The 24,239-nt window shown below is 42.0% G+C and overlaps 1 protein-coding gene across 5 annotated transcripts in view; it reads left to right on the top strand.

Annotated features, from left to right (window-relative positions):
* Positions 1-24,239, top strand: part of pard3bb (par-3 family cell polarity regulator beta b) — a 288,351-nt gene that overhangs the window by 231,139 nt on the left and 32,973 nt on the right. For 4 of the 5 annotated variants that reach the window (XM_036975336.1, XM_036975337.1, XM_036975335.1 and 1 more), the window contains one exon: positions 21,516-21,560. The exons of the other annotated variant lie outside the window; for it this stretch is intronic. In XM_036975336.1, the coding sequence (XP_036831231.1) occupies positions 21,516-21,560 (45 nt within the window). The remainder of the gene's footprint in view (positions 1-21,515; positions 21,561-24,239) is intronic. 5 annotated transcript variants of the gene reach the window in all.

The following is a 24,239-nucleotide window of genomic DNA, read 5'->3' as shown; positions in this document are numbered from 1 at the left end:
TTCTCCGTATCCCCCTGGTATATACCCCTGGTATACAGTATATCTTTCTCCGTATACCCCTGTTATACAGTATATCTTTCTCCGTATACCCCTGGTATTCAGTATATCTTTCTCTGTATCCCCCTGGTATATACCCCTGGTATTCAGTATATCTTTCTCTGTATCCCCCTGGTATATACCCCTGGTATTCAGTATATCTTTCTCCGTATCCCCCTGGTATATACCCCTGGTATTCAGTATATGTTTCTCCGTATCCCCCTGGTATATACCCCTGGTATTCAGTATATCTTTCTCCGTATACCCCTGTTATACAGTATATCTTTCTCTGTATCCCCCTGGTATATACCCCTGGTATTCAGTATATCTTTCTCCGTATCCCCCTGGTATATACCCCTGGTATTCAGTATATCTTTCTCCCATCCCACATAGTACATCTCTCTCAACATCACTCTCTGCTGGTGTTTTTACAGTGTTTTAATGGGCTGCCAGTTGGGAAACTCTGTCTAACATAGTTTAGCTAAATACTGTACAAAGAGATGGTGTCTCCCTACATACAAAGAGAAGTGGGAGGCTGTTGGCAGCAGCAGGAGAGGGGGAACAACGGTGTGTCCCGTCTCTTTGTACAGCATTTAGCTAAACCATGTTCGGCAGAGTTTCCCAACTGGCAGCCTATTAAAACACTGTAAAAAACACCAGCCAATCAGCTCAAAGAGATTTTCATTTTGGAAATCTGTTCTAAAGTATTCATGATTCGTGTGATACATATACATGTACATATATACATACAGATACAGATACATATACACATACATACAGATATAGATACATATACATACATATACATGTACAGATACATATACAGATACACATACATGTACAGATACAGATACATATACAGATACACATACATGTACAGATACATATACATACATATAAATATACATATACATACAGATACAGATACAGATACAGATACATGTACAGATACACATACATATACATATACATGTACAGATACACATACAGATTCATGTACATATACAGATACAGATACACATACAGATACATGTACAGATACAGATACACATACAGATACAGATAAATGTACATATACATATTCTCACACATTATGAAGAGGGATATGTGATCATATACATGTAAGACATTATAGTAATGATCAGCTAGGTTAGTTAAAGACATTATAGTTATGATCAGCTACGTTAGTTAGACATTATAGTAATGATCAGGTAGGTTAGTTAGACATTATAGTAATGATCAGGTAGGTTAGTTAGACAGTATAGTAATGATCAGCTAGGTTAGTTAGACATTATAGTAATGACCAGCTAGGTTAGTTAGACAGTATAGTAATGATCAGGTAGGTTAGTTAGACAGTATAGTAATGATCAGCTAGGTTAGTTAGACAGTATAGTAATGACCAGCTAGGTTAGTTAGACAGTATAGTAATGATCAGGTAGGTTAGTTAGACAGTATAGTAATGACCAGCTAGGTTAGTTAAAGACAGTATAGTAATGATTAGCTAGGTTAGTTAGACAGTATAGTAATGATCAGCTAGGTTAGTTAAAGACATTATAGTTATGATCAGCTACGTTAGTTAGACATTATAGTAATGATCAGCTAGGTTAGTTAGACAGTATAGTAATGACCAGCTAGGTTAGTTAGACAGTATAGTAATGACCAGCTAGGTTAGTTAAAGACAGTATAGTAATGATCAGCTAGGTTAGTTAAAGACATTATAGTTATGATCAGCTACGTTAGTTAGACATTATAGTAATGATCAGGTAGGTTAGTTAGACAGTATAGTAATGACCAGCTAGGTTAGTTAAAGACATTATAGTAATGATCAGGTAGGTTAGTTAGACATTATAGTAATGCTCAGGTAGGTTAGTTAGACATTATAGTAATGATCAGGTAGGTTAGTTAAAGACAGTATAGTAATGATCAGCTAGGTTAGTTAGACATTATAGTAATGATCAGGTAGGTTAGTTAGACATTATAGTAATGATCAGGTAGGTTAGTTAAAGACAGTATAGTAATGATCAGCTAGGTTAGTTAAAGACAGTATAGTAATGATCAGCTAGGTTAGTTAAAGACAGTATAGTAATGATCAGCTAGGTTAGTTAGACATTATAGTAATGATCAGGTAGGTTAGTTAGACAGTATAGTAATGATCAGGTAGGTTAGTTAGACATTATAGTAATGATCAGCTAGGTTAGTTAGACATTATAGTAATGATCAGGTAGGTTAGTTAGACAGTATAGTAATGATCAGCTAGGTTAGTTAGACATTATAGTAATGATCAGGTAGGTTAGTTAGACATTATAGTGATGATCAGCTAGGTTAGTTAAAGACAGTATAGTAATGATCAGCTAGGTTAGTTAAAGACAGTATAGTAATGATCAGCTAGGTTAGTTAAAGACAGTATAGTAATGATTAGCTAGGTTAGTTAGACAGTATAGTAATGATCAGCTAGGTTAGTTAAAGACAGTATAGTAATGATCAGCTAGGTTAGTTAAAGACAGTATAGTAATGATCAGGTAGGTTAGTTAGACAGTATAGTAATGATCAGCTAGGTTAGTTAGACAGTATAGTAATGATCAGCTAGGTTAGTTAGACAGTATAGTAATGATCAGGTAGGTTAGTTAAAGACAGTATAGTAATGATCAGCTAGGTTAGTTAAAGACAGTATAGTAATGATCAGCTAGGTTAGTTAGACAGTATAGTAATGATCAGGTAGGTTAGTTAGACAGTATAGTAATGATCAGGTAGGTTAGTTAAAGACAGTATAGTAATGATCAGCTAGGTTAGTTAAAGACATTATAGTAATGATCAGCTAGGTTAGTTAGACAGTATAGTAATGATCAGCTAGGTTAGTTAAAGACAGTATAGTAATGATCAGCTAGGTTAGTTAGACAGTATAGTAATGATCAGCTAGGTTAGTTAAATACATTATAGTTATGATAAGCTAGGTTAGTTAGACAGTATAGTAATGATCAGCTAGGTTAGTTAAAGACAGTATAGTAATGATCAGCTAGGTTAGTTAGACAGTATAGTAATGATCAGCTAGGTTAGTTAGACAGTATAGTAATGATCAGCTAGGTTAGTTAAAGACAGTATAGTAATGATCAGGTAGGTTAGTTAGACAGTATAGTAATGATCAGCTAGGTTAGTTAGACAGTATAGTAATGATCAGCTAGGTTAGTTAAAGACATTATAGTTATGATCAGCTAGGTTAGTTAGACAGTATAGTAATGATCAGCTAGGTTAGTTAAAGACATTATAGTTATGATCAGGTAGGTTAGTTAGACAGTATAGTAATGATCAGCTAGGTTAGTTAGACAGTATAGTAATGACCAGCTAGGTTAGTTAATGATTGGGTAGGTTAGTTAGACAGTATAGTAATGATCAGCTAGGTTAGTTAAAGACATTATAGTTATGATCAGGTAGGTTAGTTAGACAGTATAGTAATGATCAGCTAGGTTAGTTAGACAGTATAGTAATGATCAGCTAGGTTAGTTAGACAGTATAGTAATGATCAGCTAGGTTAGTTAGACAGTATAGTAATGATCAGGTAGGTTAGTTAGACAGTATAGTAATGACCAGCTAGGTTAGTTAATGATTGGGTAGGTTAGTTAGACAGTATAGTAATGATCAGCTAGGTTAGTTAAAGACAGTATAGTAATGATTAGCTAGGTTAGTTAGACAGTATAGTAATGATCAGCTAGGTTAGTTAAAGACAGTATAGTAATGATCAGCTAGGTTAGTTAAAGACATTATAGTTATGATCAGCTAGGTTAGTTAGACAGTATAGTAATGATCAGCTAGGTTAGTTAGACAGTATGGTAATGATCAGCTAGGTTAGTTAGACATTATATTTATGATCAGGTAGGTTAGTTAGACATTATAGTAATGATCAGGTAGGTTAGTTAGACAGTATAGTAATGATCAGGTAGGTTAGTTAGACATTATATTTGTGATCAGGTAGGTTAGTTAGACAGTATAGTAATGATTAGCTAGGTTAGTTAGACAGTATAGTAATGATCAGCTAGGTTAGTTAGACAGAATAGTAATGATCAGGTAGGTTAGTTAAAGACAGTATAGTAATGATCAGCTAGGTTAGTTAAAGACAGTATAGTAATGACCAGCTAGGTTAGTTAAAGACAGTATAGTAATGATCAGCTAGGTTAGTTAAATACAGTATAGTAATGATCAGCTAGGTTAGTTAGACAGTATAGTAATGATCAGGTAGGTTAGTTAAAGACAGTATAGTAATGATCAGCTAGGTTAGTTAGACAGAATAGTAATGATCAGCTAGGTTAGTTAGACAGAATAGTAATGATCAGGTAGGTTAGTTAGACAGAATAGTAATGATCAGGTAGGTTAGTTAGACAGTATAGTAATGATCAGCTAGGTTAGTTAGACAGTATAGTAATGACCAGCTAGGTTAGTTAATGATTGGGTAGGTTAGTTAGACAGTATAGTAATGATCAGCTAGGTTAGTTAGACAGTATAGTAATGATCAGCTAGGTTAGTTAATGATCAGGTAGGTTAGTTAGACAGTATAGTAATGATCAGGTAGGTTAGTTAGACAGTATAGTAATGATCAGGTAGGTTAGTTAGACAGTATAGTAATGATCAGCTAGGTTAGTTAGACAGAATAGTAATGATCAGCTAGGTTAGTTAGACAGAATAGTAATGATCAGCTAGGTTAGTTAGACAGAATAGTAATGATCAGGTAGGTTAGTTAGACAGAATAGTAATGATCAGGTAGGTTAGTTAGACAGTATAGTAATGATCAGGTAGGTTAGTTAAAGACAGTATAGTAATGATCAGCTAGGTTAGTTAAAGACAGTAAAGTAATCAGCTAGGTTAGTTAAAGACAGTATAGTGATGATTAGCTAGGTTAGTTAGACAGTATATAAATGATCAGGTCGGTTAGTTAATGATCAGCTAGGTTAGTTAAAGACAGTATATTAATGATCAGGTAGGTTAGTTAATTATCAGCTAGGTTAGTTAAAGACTGTATAGTAATCAGCTAGGTTAGTTAAAGACAGTATAGTAATGATCAGGTAGGTTAGTTAAAGACAGTATAGTAATGATCAGGTAGGTTAGTTAGACAGTATAGTAATGATCAGCTAGGTTAGTTAAAGACAGTATAGTAATGATCAGCTAGGTTAGTTAGACATTATATTTATGATCAGGTAGGTTAGTTAGACAGTATAGTAATGATCAGCTAGGTTAGTTAGACAGTATAGTAATGATCAGCTAGGTTAGTTAAAGACAGTATAGTAATGATCAGGTAGGTTAGTTAGACAGTATAGTAATGATCAGCTAGGTTAGTTAAAGACAGTATAGTAATGACCAGCTAGGTTAGTTAGACAGTATAGTAATGATCAGCTAGGTTAGTTAAAGACAGTATAGTAATGATCAGGTAGGTTAGTTAAAGACAGTGTAGTAATGATCAGGTAGGTTAGTTAGACAGTATAGTAATGATCAGCTAGGTTAGTTAAAGACAGTAAAGTAATCAGCTAGGTTAGTTAAAGACAGTATAGTGATGATTAGCTAGGTTAGTTAGACAGTATAGAAATGATCAGGTCGGTTAGTTAATGATCAGCTAGGTTAGTTAAAGACAGTATATTAATGATCAGGTAGGTTAGTTAATTATCAGCTAGGTTAGTTAGACAGTATAGTAATGATCAGCTAGGTTAGTTAAAGACAGTATAGTAATGATCAGCTAGGTTAGTTAAAGACAGTATAGTAATGATCAGCTAGGTTAGTTAAAGACAGTATAGTAATGATCAGCTAGGTTAGTTAAAGACAGTATAGTAATGATCAGCTAGGTTAGTTAGACAGTATAGTAATGATCAGCTAGGTTAGTTAGACAGTATAGTAATGATCAGCTAGGTTAGTTAGACAGTATAGTAATGATCAGCTAGGTTAGTTAAAGACAGTATAGTAATGATCAGGTAGGTTAGTTAGACAGAATAGTAATGATCAGCTAGGTTAGTTAAAGACAGTATAGTAATGATCAGCTAGGTTAGTTAAAGACAGTATAGTAATGATCAGCTAGGTTAGTTAAAGACAGTATAGTAATGATCAGCTAGGTTAGTTAGACAGTATAGTAATGATCAGCTAGGTTAGTTAAAGACAGTATAGTAATGACCAGCTATGTTAGTTAAAGACAGTATAGTAATGATTAGCTAGGTTAGTTAGACAGTATAGTGATGATTAGCTAGGTTAGTTAGACAGTATAGTGATGATTAGCTAGGTTAGTTAAAGACAGTATAGTAGTAATCAGCTAGGTTAGTTAAAGACAGTATAGTAGTAATCAGCTAGGTTAGTTAAAGACAGTATAGTAGTAATCAGCTAGGTTAGTTAGACAGAATAGTAATGATCAGGTAGGTTAGTTAGACAGTATAGTAATGATCAGCTAGGTTAGTTAGACAGTATAGTAATGATCAGCTAGGTTAGTTAGACAGTATAGTAATGATCAGGTAGGTTAGTTAGACAGTATAGTAATGACCAGCTAGGTTAGTTAAAGACAGTATAGTAATGATCAGCTAGGTTAGTTAAAGACATTATAGTTATGATCAGGTAAGTTAGTTAGACAGTATAGTAATGATCAGCTGGGTTAGTTAAAGACAGTATAGTAATGATCAGCTATGTTAGTTAAAGACAGTATAGTAATGATTAGCTAGGTTAGTTAGACAGTATAGTAATGATCAGCTAGGTTAGTTAAAGACAGTATAGTAATGATCAGCTAGGTTAGTTAGACAGTATAGTAATGATCAGCTAGGTTAGTTAAAGACAGTATAGTAATGATCAGCTAGGTTAGTTAAAGACAGTATAGTAATGATCAGCTAGGTTAGTTAAAGACAGTATAGTAATCAGCTAGTTTAGTTTGTTAATGCAGAGGTTTTAGGCCACTACATATAAAGTGTTGAACTAGACGTACCAAGCGTACAGTATACTCTGACATCTCCCCACCAAATTCACCTCTCTGTGCGATAGTCAACCACTGTACTCAATCTCCTCCTCTCTTTAAAGACTTTAAAAGAGGGATGATAGATAGAGAGGGGTTTTACAGTGAAGCGGTAGGGAGAGATGGGAGGAGAGAGGGGGAGGGAGGAGGTTAGATGTGTGTGCTCTGCCTGCTGGCCTGTTGGCTGGAGGGGAGAGAAGGAGAGAATCAGTGGGAAATAAAACTGAAATGTTGGCGCCGGGCGGAAAGTCATTTTCTTTATGGGTTTGATGTGTCTCATCGCTCTAAAATACACATCATAAAAACTGAACACTGCAGCACATTTCCACATATTACCTGAGGATGACCCTATTAACTCTCTTCTATCGACTCCCTCCCTCCCTCCATCAGAGAGGGAGAGAGGGAGGGAGAGGGATGAGAGAGAGGGAGAGAGAGGGATATACAAGAGAGGGAAATGGAGAGAGGGAGGGAGGGAGAGAGGGAGGGAGGGGAGAGAGGGAGGGGGAGGGATATACGAGAGGGAGGGGAGAGAGGGAGGGGGAGGGATATACGAGAGGGAGGGAGAGAGGGAGGGGGAGGGATATACAAGAGGGAGGGAGAGAGGGAGGGGGAGGGATATACGAGAGAGAGGGAGGGAGAGAGGGGGAGTGATATACAAGAGAGAGGGAGGGAGATAGGGAGAGGGAGGGATGGGGAGGGATATACAAGATAGAGGGAGGGAGAGAGGGAGGGGAAGAGGGAGAGGGAGGGAGAGAGGGAGGGATATACAAGAGAGAGGGAGGGGGAGGGATATACAAGAGAGAGGGAGGGAGGGAGGGGGAGAGGGATGAGAGAGGGATGGGGGAGGGAGGCAGAGGGATATACAAGAGAGAGGGAGGGAGGGAGAGAGAGGGAGGGAGGGATAGGGGGAGGGAGAGGTATATACAAGAGAGAGGGAGGGAGGGAGGGAGGGAGGGGGAGGGAAGGAGAGGGATATACAAGAGAGAGGGAGGGAGGGAGAGAGAGGGAGGGAGGGATAGGGGGAGGGAGAGGTATATACAAGAGAGAGGGAGGGAGGGAGGGAGGGAGGGAGGGAGGGAGGGAGGGGGAGGGAAGGAAGGAGAGGGATATACAAGAGAGAGGGAGGGAGGGAGGAAGGAAGAGGGATATACAAGAGAGAGGGAGGGACATAGGGAGGGGGAGGGATATACAAGAGAGAGGGAGGAGGAGGGATATACAAGAGGGAGGGAGGGAGAGAGGGAGGGAGGGGGAGAGAGGGAGTGAGAGGGACGGAGAGGGATATACAAGAGAGAGGGAGGAGGAGGGATATACAAGAGAGAGGGAGGAGGAGGGATATACAAGAGAGAGGGAGGAGGAGGGATATACAAGAGAGAGGGAGGAGGAGGGATATACAAGAGGGAGGGAGGGGATATACAAGAGAGAGGGAGGGAGGGGGAGAGAGGGAGGGGGGAGGGAAGGGAGAGGTATATACAAGAGAGAGGGAGGGAGAGAGATAGAAGGAGGGAGGGAGGGTGGGGGAGGGAGGGAAGGAGAGGGATATACAAGAGAGAGGGAGGAGGAGGGATATACAAGAGAGAGGGAGGGAGAGAGGGAGGGAGGGAGAGAGGGAGGGAGGGAGAGGGATATACAAGAGAGAGGGAGGGAGGGAGGGAGGGAGGGAGGGAGAGGGATAATTTTTCACTGAATGCAGCAGATTGACACTTCATTGGGTTCCCAGCAGTATAGACTGACACAGAGCTAGATGACTGTCCTCACCTCCCCTATCATTGGGTTCCCAGCAGCATAGACTGACACAGAGCTAGATGACTGTCCTCACCTCCCCTATCATTGGGTTCCCAGCAGCATAGACTGACACAGAGCTAGATGACTGTCCTCACCTCCCCTATCATTGGGTTCCCAGCAGCATAGACTGACACAGAGCTAGATGACTGTCCTCACCTCCCCTATCATTGGGTTCCCAGCAGCATAGACTGACACAGAGCTAGATGACTGTCCTCACCTCCCCTATCAGTGGGTTCCCAGCAGCATAGACTGACACAGAGCTAGATGACTGTCCTCACCTCCCCTATCATTGGGTTCCCAGCAGCATAGACTGACACAGAGCTAGATGACTGTCCTCACCTCCCCTATCATTGGGTTCCCAGCAGCATAGACTGACACAGAGCTAGATGACTGTCCTCACCTCCCCTATCATTGGGTTCCCAGCAGCATAGACTGACACAGAGCTAGATGACTGTCCTCACCTCCCCTATCATTGGGTTCCCAGCAGTATAGACTGACAGAGAGCTAGATGACTGTCCTCACCTCCCCTATCATTGGGTTCCCAGCAGCATAGACTGACACAGAGCTAGATGACTGTCCTCACCTCCCCTATCATTGGGTTCCCAGCAGTATAGACTGACAGAGAGCTAGATGACTGTCCTCACCTCCCCTATCATTGGGTTCCCAGCAGCATAGACTGACACAGAGCTAGATGACTGTCCTCACCTCCCCTATCAGTGGGTTCCCAGCAGTATAGACTGACAGAGAGCTAGATGACTGTCCTCACCTCCCCTATCATTGGGTTCCCAGCAGTATAGACTGACACAGAGCTAGATGACTGTCCTCACCTCCCCTATCATTGGGTTCCCAGCAGCATAGACTGACACAGAGCTAGATGACTGTCCTCACCTCCCCTATCATTGGGTTCCCAGCAGCATAGACTGACACAGAGCTAGATGACTGTCCTCACCTCCCCTATCATTGGGTTCCCAGCAGCATAGACTGACACAGAGCTAGATGACTGTCCTCACCTCCCCTATCATTGGGTTCCCAGCAGTATAGACTGACAGAGAGCTAGATGACTGTCCTCACCTCCCCTATCATTGGGTTCCCAGCAGCATAGACTGACAGAGAGCTAGATGACTGTCCTCACCTCCCCTATCATTGGGTTCCCAGCAGTATAGACTGACAGAGAGCTAGATGACTGTCCTCACCTCCCCTATCATTGGGTTCCCAGCAGCATAGACTGACACAGAGCTAGATGACTGTCCTCACCTCCCCTATCATTGGATTCCCAGCAGCATAGACTGACACAGAGCTAGATGATTGTCCTCTCCTCCCCTATCATTGGGTTCCCAGCAGCATAGACTGACACAGAGCTAGATGACTGTCCTCACCTACCCTATCATTTGGCATTGGGTTCCCAGCAGTATAGACTGACACAGAGCTAGATGACTGTCCTCACCTCCCCTATCATTGGGTTCCCAGCAGCATAGACTGACACAGAGCTAGATGACTGTCCTCACCTCCCCTATCATTGAGTTCCCAGCAGCATAGACTGACACAGAGCTAGATGACTGTCCTCACCTTCGCTATCTTCTGCCTGTCTCTCCCCTCTACAACCATGGAGCTAGAATGATGTAGTTGGGAGATATGAGCAATGGTCTGGAACTTGGGGGATTGGTGATGGTCTTTTTTTGGCTCCTGAAATATATTATATTATCAGGTTAGTGATCTGTTATGCTTCTGGAAATATCCTATATTATCAGGTTAGTGATCTGTTATGGTTCTGGAAATATCCTATATTATCAGGTTAGTGATCTGTTATGGTTCTGGAAATACCCTATATTATCAGGTTATTGATCTGTTATGGTACTGGAAATATCCTATATTATCAGGTTAGTGATCTGTTATGGTTCTGGAAATATCCTATATTATCAGGTTAGTGATCTGTTATGGTACTGGAAATATCCTACGAGTTCCAACCCAACTTTGCTATTTAGGTACTTTTATCATGTTTATCTCTACTTTTACTTTACACAAAGTTCATACCATTATCCCATATGACCTCCAAGAACTTCTGGACATCATATTGACAGTTACTAACGTTGATTTTGACTTGAAATATGACTCCAACCCCTGAGATGTTCCGCTGTTCATACCGGACCATTCATACCGGACTAAAAAGCGGCTATATGATGTGTCTGACTGAAACGTGGCTATATGATATGTCTGACTGAAACGTGGCTATATGATATGTCTGACTGAAACGTGGCTATATGATGTGTCTGACTGAAACGTGACTATATGATATGTCTGACTGAAACGTGGCTATATGATATGTCTGACTGAAACGTGGCTATATGATATGTCTGACTGAAACGTGGCTATATGATATGTCTGACTGAAACGTGGCTATATGATATGTCTGACTGAAACGTGGCTATATGATGTGTCTGACTGAAACGTGGCTATATGATGTGTCTGACTGAAACGTGGCTATATGATGTGTCTGACTGAAACGTGGCTATATGATATGTCTGACTGAAACGTGGCTATATGATGTGTCTGACTGAAACGTGGCTATATGATGTGTCTGACTGAAACGTGGCTATATGATGTGTCTGACTGAAACGTGGCTATATGATGTGTCTGAGTGAAACGTGGCTATATGATGTGTCTGACTGAAACGTGGCTATATGATGTGTCTGACTGAAACGTGGCTATATGATATGTCTGACTGAAACGTGGCTATATGATGTGTCTGACTGAAACGTGGCTATATGTGTCTGACTGAAACGTGGCTATATGATGTGTCTGACTGAAACGTGGCTATATGATGTGTCTGACTGAAACGTGGCTATATGATGTGTCTGACTGAAACGTGGCTATATGATGTGTCTGACTGAAACGTGGCTATATGATGTGTCTGACTGAAACGTGGCTATATGATGTGTCTGACTGAAACGTGGCTATATGATGTGTCTGACTGAAACGTGGCTATATGATGTGTCTGACTGAAACGTGGCTATATGATATGTCTGACTGAAACGTGGCTATATGATGTGTCTGACTGAAACGTGGCTATATGATGTGTCTGACTGAAACGTGGCTATATGATGTGTCTGACTGAAACGTGGCTATATGATGTGTCTGACTGAAACGTGGCTATATGATGTGTCTGACTGAAACGTGGCTATATGATGTGTCTGACTGAAACGTGGCTATATGATGTGTCTGACTGAAACGTGGCTATATGATGACGCTACGTACGTAGTACTCTGTGGATTCTCCATGCAGCGGCAGGATCGGACGACGGCTTCGGGGAAAACTAAAGGAGGTGGTGTGTTATTTCATTAAACGAGAACTGGTGTGCTGCTTCCAGTGTGAAGGAAATCTCCAGCTTTCGATCACCTGATATAAAATACTTCTGGGTAAGCTGCAGACCCATTTATCTACCAAGAGAGTTCTCATCTGTAATTATCACTGCTGTCTACAAGTCAACATCATTCTGGAACTCAACAAACTGTATGGAGCCATAAACAAACAAGAAACCTCTCACCCAGAGGCAGCGTTTCTGTTGGAGGGGGAGACTTAAAACCGTCCTACCTCACCTCTACCAACACGTCTCCTGCCCCACTAAGAGTGATACATCTCGAGACCACCTTTTATTCTACCCACAGAAACGCATACGAATCCCTCCCACGTCCTCCCTTTGGTACATCTGACCGGGACTCCGTTCTCCTGCTTTCTGTTTACAAACAAAAGCTCAAACAGGAAGTGTTCCGATGAAGCGAAGGAAGTGGTCAAGACTGTTTTGCTAGTACAGACTGGGATATGTTCCAAGGATAGACGACATCGTCCCCACAGTGACTATTAAAACGCGTTCCCGACAAAAGACCCGTAATTACAGACAACATCACTCTGGGCATTAGGCCATTACCACTGACAATGAACGAGACACGGAGACGTGGACAAGATATCGGCCTCCGAAGAGACGTCAAACATGCAAAAGGAAAGGTGGGAATCCTGTTACACTGACTGCTCGTTGTATGTGCGGTGGGAATCCTGTTACACTGACTGCTCGTTGTATATGCGGTGGGAATCCTGTTACACTGACTGCTCGTTGTATATGCGGTGGGAATCCTGTTACACTGACTGCTCGTTGTATATGCGGTGGGAATCCTGTTACACGGACTGCTCGTTGTATATGCGGTGGGAATCCTGTTACACGGACTGCTCGTTGTATATGCGGTGGGAATCCTGTTACACGGACTGCTCGTTGTATATGGCATGCAGACGATATTACAAAGAAAACCCCCAGACATGAGCTACCTAGTGACGCAGGACTTCCAAATGAGCTAAATGGCTTTTATTCTTGCTTCGAGGAATATAAGACTGTGACTTGCGTGAAAGCCCCTGCGTTTCCAGATGGCTGTCTGATCATGCTCTCCCCTTGCCAATGTGAGCAAAACGTTTAAGCAGGTTAACTTAAATTGGAACTCTAACCCTAATTCAAAGGATGCGCAGACCAGCTGACAGGTGTCTTCACAGACATTTGCAGTCTGTCCTTGTCCAAGTCTGTAATCCCAACATGTTTCAAGCTGACCACAATTGTCCCTGTTCCCGGGAGCTCCAAGGTAACCTACCTAAATGAGTATCGCTCTGTAGCACATTATCCAATTCATATACCGAGCATCAGCAAACCACACCACGCCATACACGTCGTCTGCTAGGTCGTCTGCTAGGTCGCTACGTCGTCTGCGTCTGCCAGGTACACTTCTCCAGCCAGTGGCCATCAAAGGTGAGCCTACTGAAGTTGGTTACGACGCCGAACTGCAGTCAGGTCAAGACCCTGGTGAGGACGACGACCACACATATTTGGTATTTTATTAGGATCCCCATTAGCTGTTGCAAAAGCAGAAGCTACTCTTCCTGCTGTTCCACACAGAACATAAAAATAATACAGAACATTAATCGACAAGAACAGCCCAAGGACAGAACTACATCTAAACAATTTGCGTGTATGTATCAATACATAAAATATCAGAGATGAAGAGAGAGAGATGGACGTAATTTGGTACGAAAAGTGCAAATCAATCCCAGAACAACAGCAAAGGACCTTGTGAAGATGCTGTAGGAAACAGGTACACAAGTATCTATGTCCACAGTAAAACGGGTTCTATATCGACATAACCTGAAAGGCTGCTCAGCAAGGAAGAAGCCACTGCTCCAAAACCAACATAAAAAAAGCCAGACTACAGTTTGCAACTAAACATGGGAACAAATATCGTACTTTTTGGAGAAATGTCCTCTGGTCTAATGAAACAAAAATATAACTGTTTGGCCATAATGACCATCGTTATGTTTGGAGGAAAAAGGGGGAAGCTTGCAAGCCGAAGAACACCATCCCAACCGTGAAGCACGGGGGTGGCAGCATCATGTTGTGGGGGTGCTTTGCTGCAGGAGGGACTGGTGCACTTCATAAAAATAGATGACCTCATGAGGTAGGAAAATTATGTGGATATATTGAAGCAACATCTCAAGACATCAGTTAAAGCTTGGTTGCAAATGGGTCTTCCAAATGGACAATGACCCCAAGCCAAAGTTGTGGCAAAATGGCTTAAGGACAACAAAGTCAAGGTATTGGAGTGGCCATCACAAAGCCCTGATCTCAATCCTGTAGGAAATTTGTGGGCAGAACTGAAAAAGCTTGTGCGAGCAAGGAGGCCTATACAAACCTGACTCAGTTACACCAGCTCTGTCAGGGGGAATGGGCCAAAATTCACCCAACTTATTGTGGGAAGCTTGTGGAAGGCTACCCCAAACGTTTGACCCAAGTTAAACAATCTAAAGGCAATGCTATCAAATACTAATTGAGTTCATGTAAACTTCTGACCCACTGGGAATGTGATGAAATAAATAAAAAGCTGAAATAAATGATTCTCTCTACTATTATTCTGACATTTTGTCACCCCCTGACCCCCTGACCCCCTGACCTTAGAGAGCCGTTTCATGTCTCTATTTGGTTAGGTCAGGGTGTGATGTGGCGTGGGCATTCTATGTTTTCTATTTCTTTGTTTTGGCCGAGTGAGGTTCTCAGTCAGGGACAGCTGTCTATCGTTGTCTTTGATTGGGAAGCATACTTAGGCAGTCTGTTTTGCCACCTTAGTTGTGGGTAGTTGTCTTTGTTAGTGGCCCTAGTCGGCGTCACGGTCGTTTATGTTGTTTTTTGTTTTTGTTGGCGACATTCTTAATAAAGAAAACGGACCACGCTGCACCTTGGTCCGGTCGTTTCCCTGACGACGGTCATTTCACATTCTTAAAATAAAGTGGTGATCCTAACTGACCTAAGACAGGGAATTTTACTAGGATTAAATGTCAAGAATTGTGAAAATGTATTTGGCTAAGGTGTATGTAAACTTCCGACTTCAACTGTACTTTGTTGAAGCACCTTTGGCAGTGATTTCAGCTTCTTGGGTATGACGCTACAAGCTTGTCACTCCTGTATTTGGGGAGTTTCTCCCATTCTTCTCTGCAGATCCTCTCAATCACTGTCAGGTTGGTTGGGGAGCGACGCTGCACAGCTATTTTCAGGTGTGGGACCTTATATCGACAGATGTGTGTCTTTACAAATCATGTCCAATCAATTTAATTTACCACAGGTGAACTCCAATCAAGTTGTAGAAACATCTCAAGGATGATCAATGAAAACAGGATGCACCTGAACTCCATGTAGAGTCTCATAGCAAAGGGTCTGAATACTTCAATACTTCTGAATACTACCTATATAAATAAGGTAGTTCTGTTTTTTATTTGTAATACATTTGCTAATACATAAAACAAATGTTTTTCTTCATCATTATGGGTATTGTGTGTAGAATGAAACAAAACAATAATAATATTTAATCAATTTTAGAATAAGGCTGTAACGTAACAAAATGTGGAAAAAGTCAAGGGGTCTGAATACCTTCCGAAGGCACTGTTTATCAGCCCTCTGATTACAATGAAGAGTAAGACTTGCCGCTCGGTTCTGGACCAGCTGCAGATTAGCTAGGTATTTCTTTGCAGCACTGGACCACACGACTGGACAATAATCAAGATCAGATAAAACTACAGCCTGCAGAACTTGTTTTGTATGGGGTCAAAAAAGCAGAGCATCTCTATATTACAGACATACCTCTCCCCATCTCTATATTACAGACATACCTCTCCCCATCTCTATATTACAGACATACCTCTCCCCATCTCTTTATTACAGACATACCTCTCCCCATCTCTATATTACAGACATACCTCTCCCCATCTCTATATTACAGACAGACCTCTCCCCATCTCTATATTACAGACATACCTCTCCCCATCTCTATATTACAGACAGACCTCTCCCCATCTCTATATTACAGACATACCTCTCCCCATCTCTTTATTACAGACATACCTCTCCCCATCTCTTTATTACAGACATACCTCTCCCCATCTCTTCATTACAGACAGACCTCTTCCCATCTCTATATTACAGACAGACCTCTCCCCATCTCTTTATTACATACATACCTCTCCCCATCTCTTTATTACAGACAGACCTCTCCCCATCTCTTTATTACGGACAGACTTCTCCCCATCTCTTTATTACAGACAGACCTCTCCCCATCTCTTTATTACGGACAGACTTCTCCCCATCTCTTTATTACAGACAGACCTCTCCCCATCTCTTTATTACAGACAGACCTCTCCCCATCTTTACAACCATTCAATCTATATGTTCTGACCATGACAGTTTACAATCTAAGGTAACATCATGTATTTGCCAAGTAATTTAGTCTCCTCAACTTGTTCAACAGCCACACCTCATCATTAACAGATTCAGCTGAGTTCTAGAACTTAGGGAATGATTTGTGACAAATAAAATTATCTTAGATTTATAGATGTTCAGGACCAGTTTATTACTGGCCATCCATTCCAAAACAGACTGCAACTCTTTGTTAAGGGTTTCAGTGACTTCATTAGCTGTGGTTGCTGATATGTACATGGTTGAATCATCAGCATACATGGACACACATGCTTTGTTTAATGCCAGTGGTGGCATTTATTGGTAAAAATAGGAAAGAGTAGAGGGCCTAGAGAGCTGCCCTGTGGTACACCACACTTTACCTGTTTTACATTAGAGACACTTCCATTAAAGAAAACCCTCTCCGAGGGAAATATCAAAGGCTGCACTGAAATCTAACAGTACAGCTACCACAATCTTCTTATTATCAATTTCTTTCAACCAATCATCAGTCATTTGTGTCAGTACAGTACACGTTGAGTGCCTCTTCTCTATAAGCATGCTGAAAGTCTGTTGTTAATTTGTTTACAGAGAAATATCATTGTATTTCGTCAAACACAATTTTTTTCCCAACAGTTTGCTAAGAGCTGGCAGCAATCTTATAGGTCTGCTGTTAGAACCAGTAAAGGCTGCTTTACCACGCTTTCCCACTCTTAGGTAGCATAATTACTTTCCTCTAGGCTCAGATTAAAGATATGACAGATAGGAGTGGCTATAGAGGCAGCGACCATCCTCATTAGCTTTCCATCTAAGTTGTCAATGCCAGGAGGTTTGTCATTTATTAATCGATAGTAGTCATTTTTGCCCACCTCTCCCACACTAACTTGACAAAATTCAAACTTCCAATGTTTTTCTTTCATTATTAATTTTGGCGGACTGTTTATTGTTGGCATTTCCTGCCTAAGTTTGCTAGCTTTGCCAATGAAGTAATCATTAAAATAATTGGCAACATCAAATGGTTTTGTGATGTATAAGCCATCTGATATGATGAAAGTTGAATTTGTCTTTCTGCCTCAAAGTATTCCAAAGTTTACATCGCATACACTATCAAGCCTTTCACACACATGATTTAGATACTGACTGCTAGCACTGTCTGTCACGTCTGTCACACGTGCTCAGTCTGAACCTGCTTTCATCTGTGAAGAGCACAGGGCGCCAGTGGCGAATTTGCCAATCTTGGTGTTCTCTGGCAAATGCCAAACGTCCTGCACGGTGTTGGGCTGTAAGCACAACCCCCACCTGTGGACGTCGGGCCCTCATACCACCCTCATGGAGTCTGTTTTCTGACCGTTTGAGCAGACACATGCACATTTGTGGCCTGCTGGAGGTCATTTTGCAGGGCTCTGGCAGTGCTCCTCCTGCTCCTCCTTGCACAAAGGTGGAGGTAGCGGTCCTGCTGCTGGGTTGTTGCCCTCCTACGGCCTCCTCCACGTCTCCTGATGTACTGGCCTGTCTCCTGGTAGCGCCTCCATGCTCTGGACACTACGCTGACAGACACAGCAAACCTTCTTGCCACAGCTCACATTGATGTGCCGTCCTGGATGAGCTGCACTACCTGAGCCACTTGTGTGGGTTGTAGTCTCATGCTACCACTAGAGTGAAAGCACCGCCAGCATTCAAAGTGACCAAAACATCAGCCAGGAAGCATAGGAACTGAGAAGTGGTCTGTGGTCTCCCCACCTGCAGAATCACTCCTTTATTGGGGGTGTCTTGCTAATTGCCTATAATTTCCACCTGTTGTCTGTTCCATTTGCACAACAGCATGTGACATTTATTGTCAATCAGTGCTGCTTCCTAAGTGGACAGTTTGATTTCACAGAAGTGTGATTGACTTGGAGTTACATTGTGTTGTTTAAGTGTTCCCTTTATTTTTTTGAGCAGTGTATGCATGTTATCTGATGTTAGTAAGTTGTTGATTTCGTGAACCTTATTTCTAAGGCTACATATATTAATATGGGCTATTTTCAGCCCTTTCCTGGGAAGTTATCAGAGATATAATATAATATATATAATATGGAAAAGAGCAAACAAAGCTAGAGAAAAACATATACATTCAGCAGTCCATTAATCTGTTGGTGTGTGTGTGTGTGTGTGTGTGTGTGTGTGTGTGTGTGTGTGTGTGCTGCAGGGTTGAAGCTATGAACCCATAGTCTTGGCTCTCTCATCCCATCCAGTGTTCTGGGAGGCAGGGTGAACAATGAGCCTGTCATAGTGGATTTAAGCCATGTCCCCACGCGCTCTGACAGCTTTCATGGCTCTTTCCTCTTCTGGCGCACAGCTTCAGGATAGTCCACGCTGAGGTAAAAACGTTCCTGTCAAGTTCTTCTCTTGTTCCAGAACAGCTACCTTGTCCTTGAACCTGGGCCCGTGTTGGGTTTTCTATTCCTGTCAGCGCGCTCCACCTCAACCTTCCTGTGGTCCATTTTCAGTTTCTCCGAGATCATTTCCCTCACTTTGTCCTCAGACTCTGTCTCATGTGGAGATTATGTATTAATTCCATCCCACAACCATGTTACTCCGCCTTGATTGTCCCTCGAGATTTATCCGTCATTGTTATCATTGATTCACTCACGGAACTGATGTCCTCTCTCAATTATACATATTGTTGTCATCTTGTCGTTCTCCTGTTTCACCTCATGGAGCTGACCCTGGGAGAACTGCAAACTGTTCTTCAGGTCCTGGATCTCGTTGGGCAGGTGTTTTATTAGTTGACTCCACCAGTATTTTGGACAAAACACTTGAAGCTATTTACTTGTTGTTGTAACAACTGCTTGTAGAACCATTGTTTTTTTTAAAGAGCCTTCACCTGTGGTTGAGAGACACCACTGTCCTCAACGGTACGACCACCGGCATTGGTCTTTGTTATGGTAGCTAGAAAAGGTAGGTTATGCCGTTATTATTAAATCCGTGGTCCCAGCCACAATGGCTAACTGTGTCCCGGGCTGTGTTCAACCTTCAATAAAATCCCAGCAGCTAGTTAGCTCCTCAGACACGGACTTGGTTGGCAGGATCACTGGACAGAGAGTAGCTGTCCGAGCAACTGATGCCAACTAGGTTGCGAGATCCAAACTCAAATGTTAGCTAGCTACTAAGAACCTTTCCAAAACAACAAACCGAGCTCTCTCTCTCTCGTTCCACATTCAACAGATGAGCTTCCCTGAGGGTTTCTGAGAGTTAGTTCAGAAATTCTTCGGTTGTGCAAACCCAGTTTAATCAGCTGGTATCAGACGATCCCACAGGAGAAGAATCAGGATAAGGAGTCGTTTTTACAATGTTCCCTTTGAGCTCAGTTTGTGAAAGTAGGTTTTTACATTTTCCTTCCACCTTGGTTTGAATTTTCAAATACCAAAGATCTCTGATAAAACAAGACACTAAATAAAGAAGTTGGTGCTTTAGGCTGCTCCTTCCTTCTCTGTTTGTGGATGTGTTTTCCTCAGATCAAGATCTTAGATTAAAAAGTAAAACATGAGTAAACACAGCAGTAGGAGGCTGATCCTTGCTCCTCCCTCCACTTTGCTCATCCAGTAGGAGGCTGATCCTAGCTCCTCCCTCCTCTTTGCTCATCCAGTAGGAGGCTGCTCCTCCTTCCTCTTGGTTTCTAGAGAAACTAGACAGCAAGGGGAACTGGTTGGATTCTGGAGAAACTAGACAGCAAGGGGACCTGGTTGGTTTCTGGAGAAACTAGACAGCAAGGGGACCTGGTTGGTTTCTGGAGAAACTAGACAGCAAGGGGACCTGGTTGGTTTCTGGAGAAACTAGACAGCAAGGGGACCTTGTTGGTTTCTGGAGAAACTCGACAGCAAGGGGACCTGGTTGGTTTCTGGAGAAACTAGACAGCAAGGGGACCTTGTTGGTTTCTGGAGAAACTCGACAGCAAGGGGACCTTGTTGGTTTCTAGAGAAACTAGACAGCAAGGGGACCTGGTTGGTTTCTGGAGAAACTAGACAGCAAGGGGACCTTGTTGGTTTCTGGAGAAACTCGACAGCAAGGGGACCTTGTTGGTTTCTAGAGAAACTAGACAGCAATGGGACCTGGTTGGTTTCTGGAGAAACTAGACAGTAAGGGAACCTGGTTGGTTTCTAGAGAAACTAGACAGCAAGGGGACCTGGTTGGTTTCTAGAGAAACTAGACAGCAAGGGGACCTGGTTGGTTTCTGGAGAAACTAGAAAGCAAGGGGAACGGTTCAGAGATGTTATCAATGTGTCCCCGGGAGTAGGTCTCAGCAAGGCAGTTCTAGTCCTAGCAGTGGCTTCTCTATTGATGTCTGTACCACCCCTCTCAGTTGGCCTTGTGTCTGTAATTACCCCCCCCCCCTCTCAGTTGGCCTTGTGTCTGTAAATACCACCCCTCTCAGTTGGCCTTGTGTCTGTAATTACCCATCCCCCTCTCAGTTGGCCTTGTGTCTGTAAATACCACCCCTCTCAGTTGGCCTTGTGTCTGTAATTACCCCCCCCCCCCCCCTTCCAGTTGGCCTTGTGTCTGTAAATACCACTCATCTCAGTTGACATTGTGTCTGTAAATACCCCTCCCCCCCTCCCAGTTGGCCTTGTGTCTGTAAATACCACTCCTCCCAGTTGGTCTTGTGTCTGTAATTACCACACATTTAAACGTAACCTGAGCAGGACTTCCCTGATTACTCTCCTGCCTGGTCTGATCCCCCTCTCCTCTCCTCTCCTCTCCTCTCCTCTCTGCCTGGTCTGATCCCTCTCTCCTCTCCTCCCTGCCTGGTCTGATCCCTCGCTCCTCTCCTCTCCTCCCTGCCTGGTCTGATCCCTCTCTCCTCTCCTCCCTGCCTGGTCTGATCCCTCTCTCCTCTCCTCTCCACCCTGCCTGGTCTGATCCTTCTCTCCTCTCCTCTCCTCCTCTCCTCTCCTCTCCTCTCGTATGTCTTGACTTTGTGGCCTCTGTGTGTTTTGTTTCCAGTGGCAGATGAAAGCAACGTGGGATCACTAGCAGGCCACAGGTCAGGTGAGGAATGCCCAGTAGATTAGAACACGTCCTAACACTAACACAGTGTTATGCTGATGGAGACCCACCATATTGAGCCTTGAGGGCCCAAGCTTGGTGCTCTGATGGATGGGGCCGGTCCTGGAGAGGCCCTGCATGCTGACTGACACGAGGACCTCAGACACTGGCCTGGCAGACAGGAAGTCTAGATCATCCCAAATAGTAGTGTGTAGTAGTGTGTAGTAATGTGAAGGTGTGTGTAGTTGTGTGTAGTACTGTGTAGTAGTAGTGTGTAGTAATGTGAAGGTGTGTGTAGTACTGGGTAGTGTGTGTGTGTGTGCATAGTAGTGTGTAGTAGTGGGTAGTGTGTGTGTGTGTATAGTAGTGTGTAGTAGTGTGTAGTAATGTGAAGAGTGTGTGTGTGTGTGTAGTACTGTGTAGTGTGTGTGTGTGTGTGTGTGTGTGTGTGTGTATAGTAGTGGGTAGTGTATGTGTAGTAGTGTGTGTGTGTGTGTGTGTGTGTGTGTGTGTGTGTGTGTGTGTGTGTGTGTGTATAGTAGTGGGTAGTGTATGTGTAGTAGTGTGTGTGTGTGTGTGTAGTAGTAGTGTACAGCAGTCTGACTCGAGTCACACATTTGATGACTTGAGACTTAAATTGATAGACATTAAAATAACTTGAGACTTGACTTGATGCCACAAGACTCAGGACTCAATTTTGACTTGAGACTGATGACTGCAAATGATCTGGCCAGGATGTGTAATGTTGTCACTCATTTTGTGGCACAGAGTTTCCGTGGATTCCTCTCCACGCAGCCCAAGACAGTATCCATGGCATCGCTCTTGCAAAAAAAAATGTGCAACAGATTGGCTAGTGAAACGCACATTCGGCCCTCTGATTGGACCAGCAAACTGTCAATCAACACAGGTCTGTTGAGCTAGCGAACAGAATGTCTATTTGATGTACATCTATAGAATCTGGTGAATCCGGTGTAGCGTAAATGTCCAGGAGCAGTGGCATCATCAGGTCTGTGGTTTCACTTAGCTAACATTATCCACTTAGCTAACATTACCCACTTAGCTAACATTATCCACTTAGCTAACATTACCCACTTAGCTAACATTACCCACTTAGCTAACATTACCCACTTAGCTAACATGATCCACTTAGCTAATATTATCCACTTAGCTAACATTACCCACTTAGCTAACATTATCCACTTAGCTAATATTATCCACTTAGCTAACATTACCCACTTAGCTAATATTATCCACTTAGCTAACATTGGCCACTTAGCTAACATTATCCACATTAGCCACTTAGCTAACATTAGCCACTTAGCTAACATTATCCACTAAGCTAATATTATCCACTTAGCTAACATTACCCACTTAGCTAATATTATCCACTTAGCTAACATTGGCCACTTAGCTAACATTATCCACATTAGCCACTTAGCTAACATTAGCCACTTAGCTAACATTATCCACTTAGCTAACATTATCCACTTAGCTAACATTATCCACTTAGCTAACATTATCCACTTAGCTAATATTATCCACTTAGCTAACATTAGCCACTTAGCTAACATTATCCACTAAGCTAATATTATCCACTTAGCTAACATTACCCACTTAGCTAATATTATCCACTTAGCTAACATTGGCCACTTAGCTAACATTATCCACATTAGCCACTTAGCTAACATTAGCCACTTAGCTAACATTATCCACTTAGCTAACATTATCCTCTTAGCTAATATTATCCACTTAGCTAATATTATCCACCTAGCTAACATTATCCACATTATCCACTTAGCTAACATTATCCACTTAGCTAACATTATCCACTTAGCTAACATTATCCACTTAGCTAACATTATCCACTTAGCTAATATTATCCACTTAGCTAACATTATCCACTTAGCTAACATTATCCACTTAGCTAACACTATCCACTTAGCTAATTTTATCCACTTAGCTAACATTATCCACTTAGCTAACATTATCCACTTAGCTAACATTATCCACTTAGCTAACATTAGCCACTTAGCTAACATTATCCACTAAGCTAATATTATCCACTTAGCTAACATTACCCACTTAGCTAATATTATCCACTTAGCTAACATTGGCCACTTAGCTAACATTATCCACATTAGCCACTTAGCTAACATTAGCCACTTAGCTAACATTATCCACTTAGCTAACATTATCCACTTAGCTAACATTATCCACTTAGCTAATATTATCCACCTACCTAACATTATCCACATTATCCACTTAGCTAACATTATCCACTTAGCTAACATTATCCACTTAGCTAACATTATCCACTTAGCTAACATTATCCACTTAGCTAATATTATCCACTTAGCTAACATTATCCACTTAGCTAACATTATCCACTTAGCTAACACTATCCACTTAGCTAACATTATCCACTTAGCTAACACTATCCACTTAGCTAATTTTATCCACTTAGCTAACATTATCCACTTAGCTAACATTATCCACTTAGCTAACATTATCCACTTAGCTAATATTATCCACTTAGCTAACATTATCCACTTAGCTAACATTATCCACTTAGCTAACATTAGCCACTTAGCTAACATTATCCACTTAGCTAACCCAAAACCCAACTGAAGAGAATTCCAATTAATCCCAAAGGTGTTTGATGGGGCCGAAGGTGTTTGATGG

The sequence above is a fragment of the Oncorhynchus mykiss genome, chromosome 3, assembly GCF_013265735.2.
Source record: "Oncorhynchus mykiss isolate Arlee chromosome 3, USDA_OmykA_1.1, whole genome shotgun sequence".
Lineage (NCBI taxonomy): Eukaryota > Metazoa > Chordata > Actinopteri > Salmoniformes > Salmonidae > Oncorhynchus > Oncorhynchus mykiss.
Note: the sequence above shows the minus strand (reverse complement) of the source record. Positions and strands in the feature narration are given on the sequence as shown.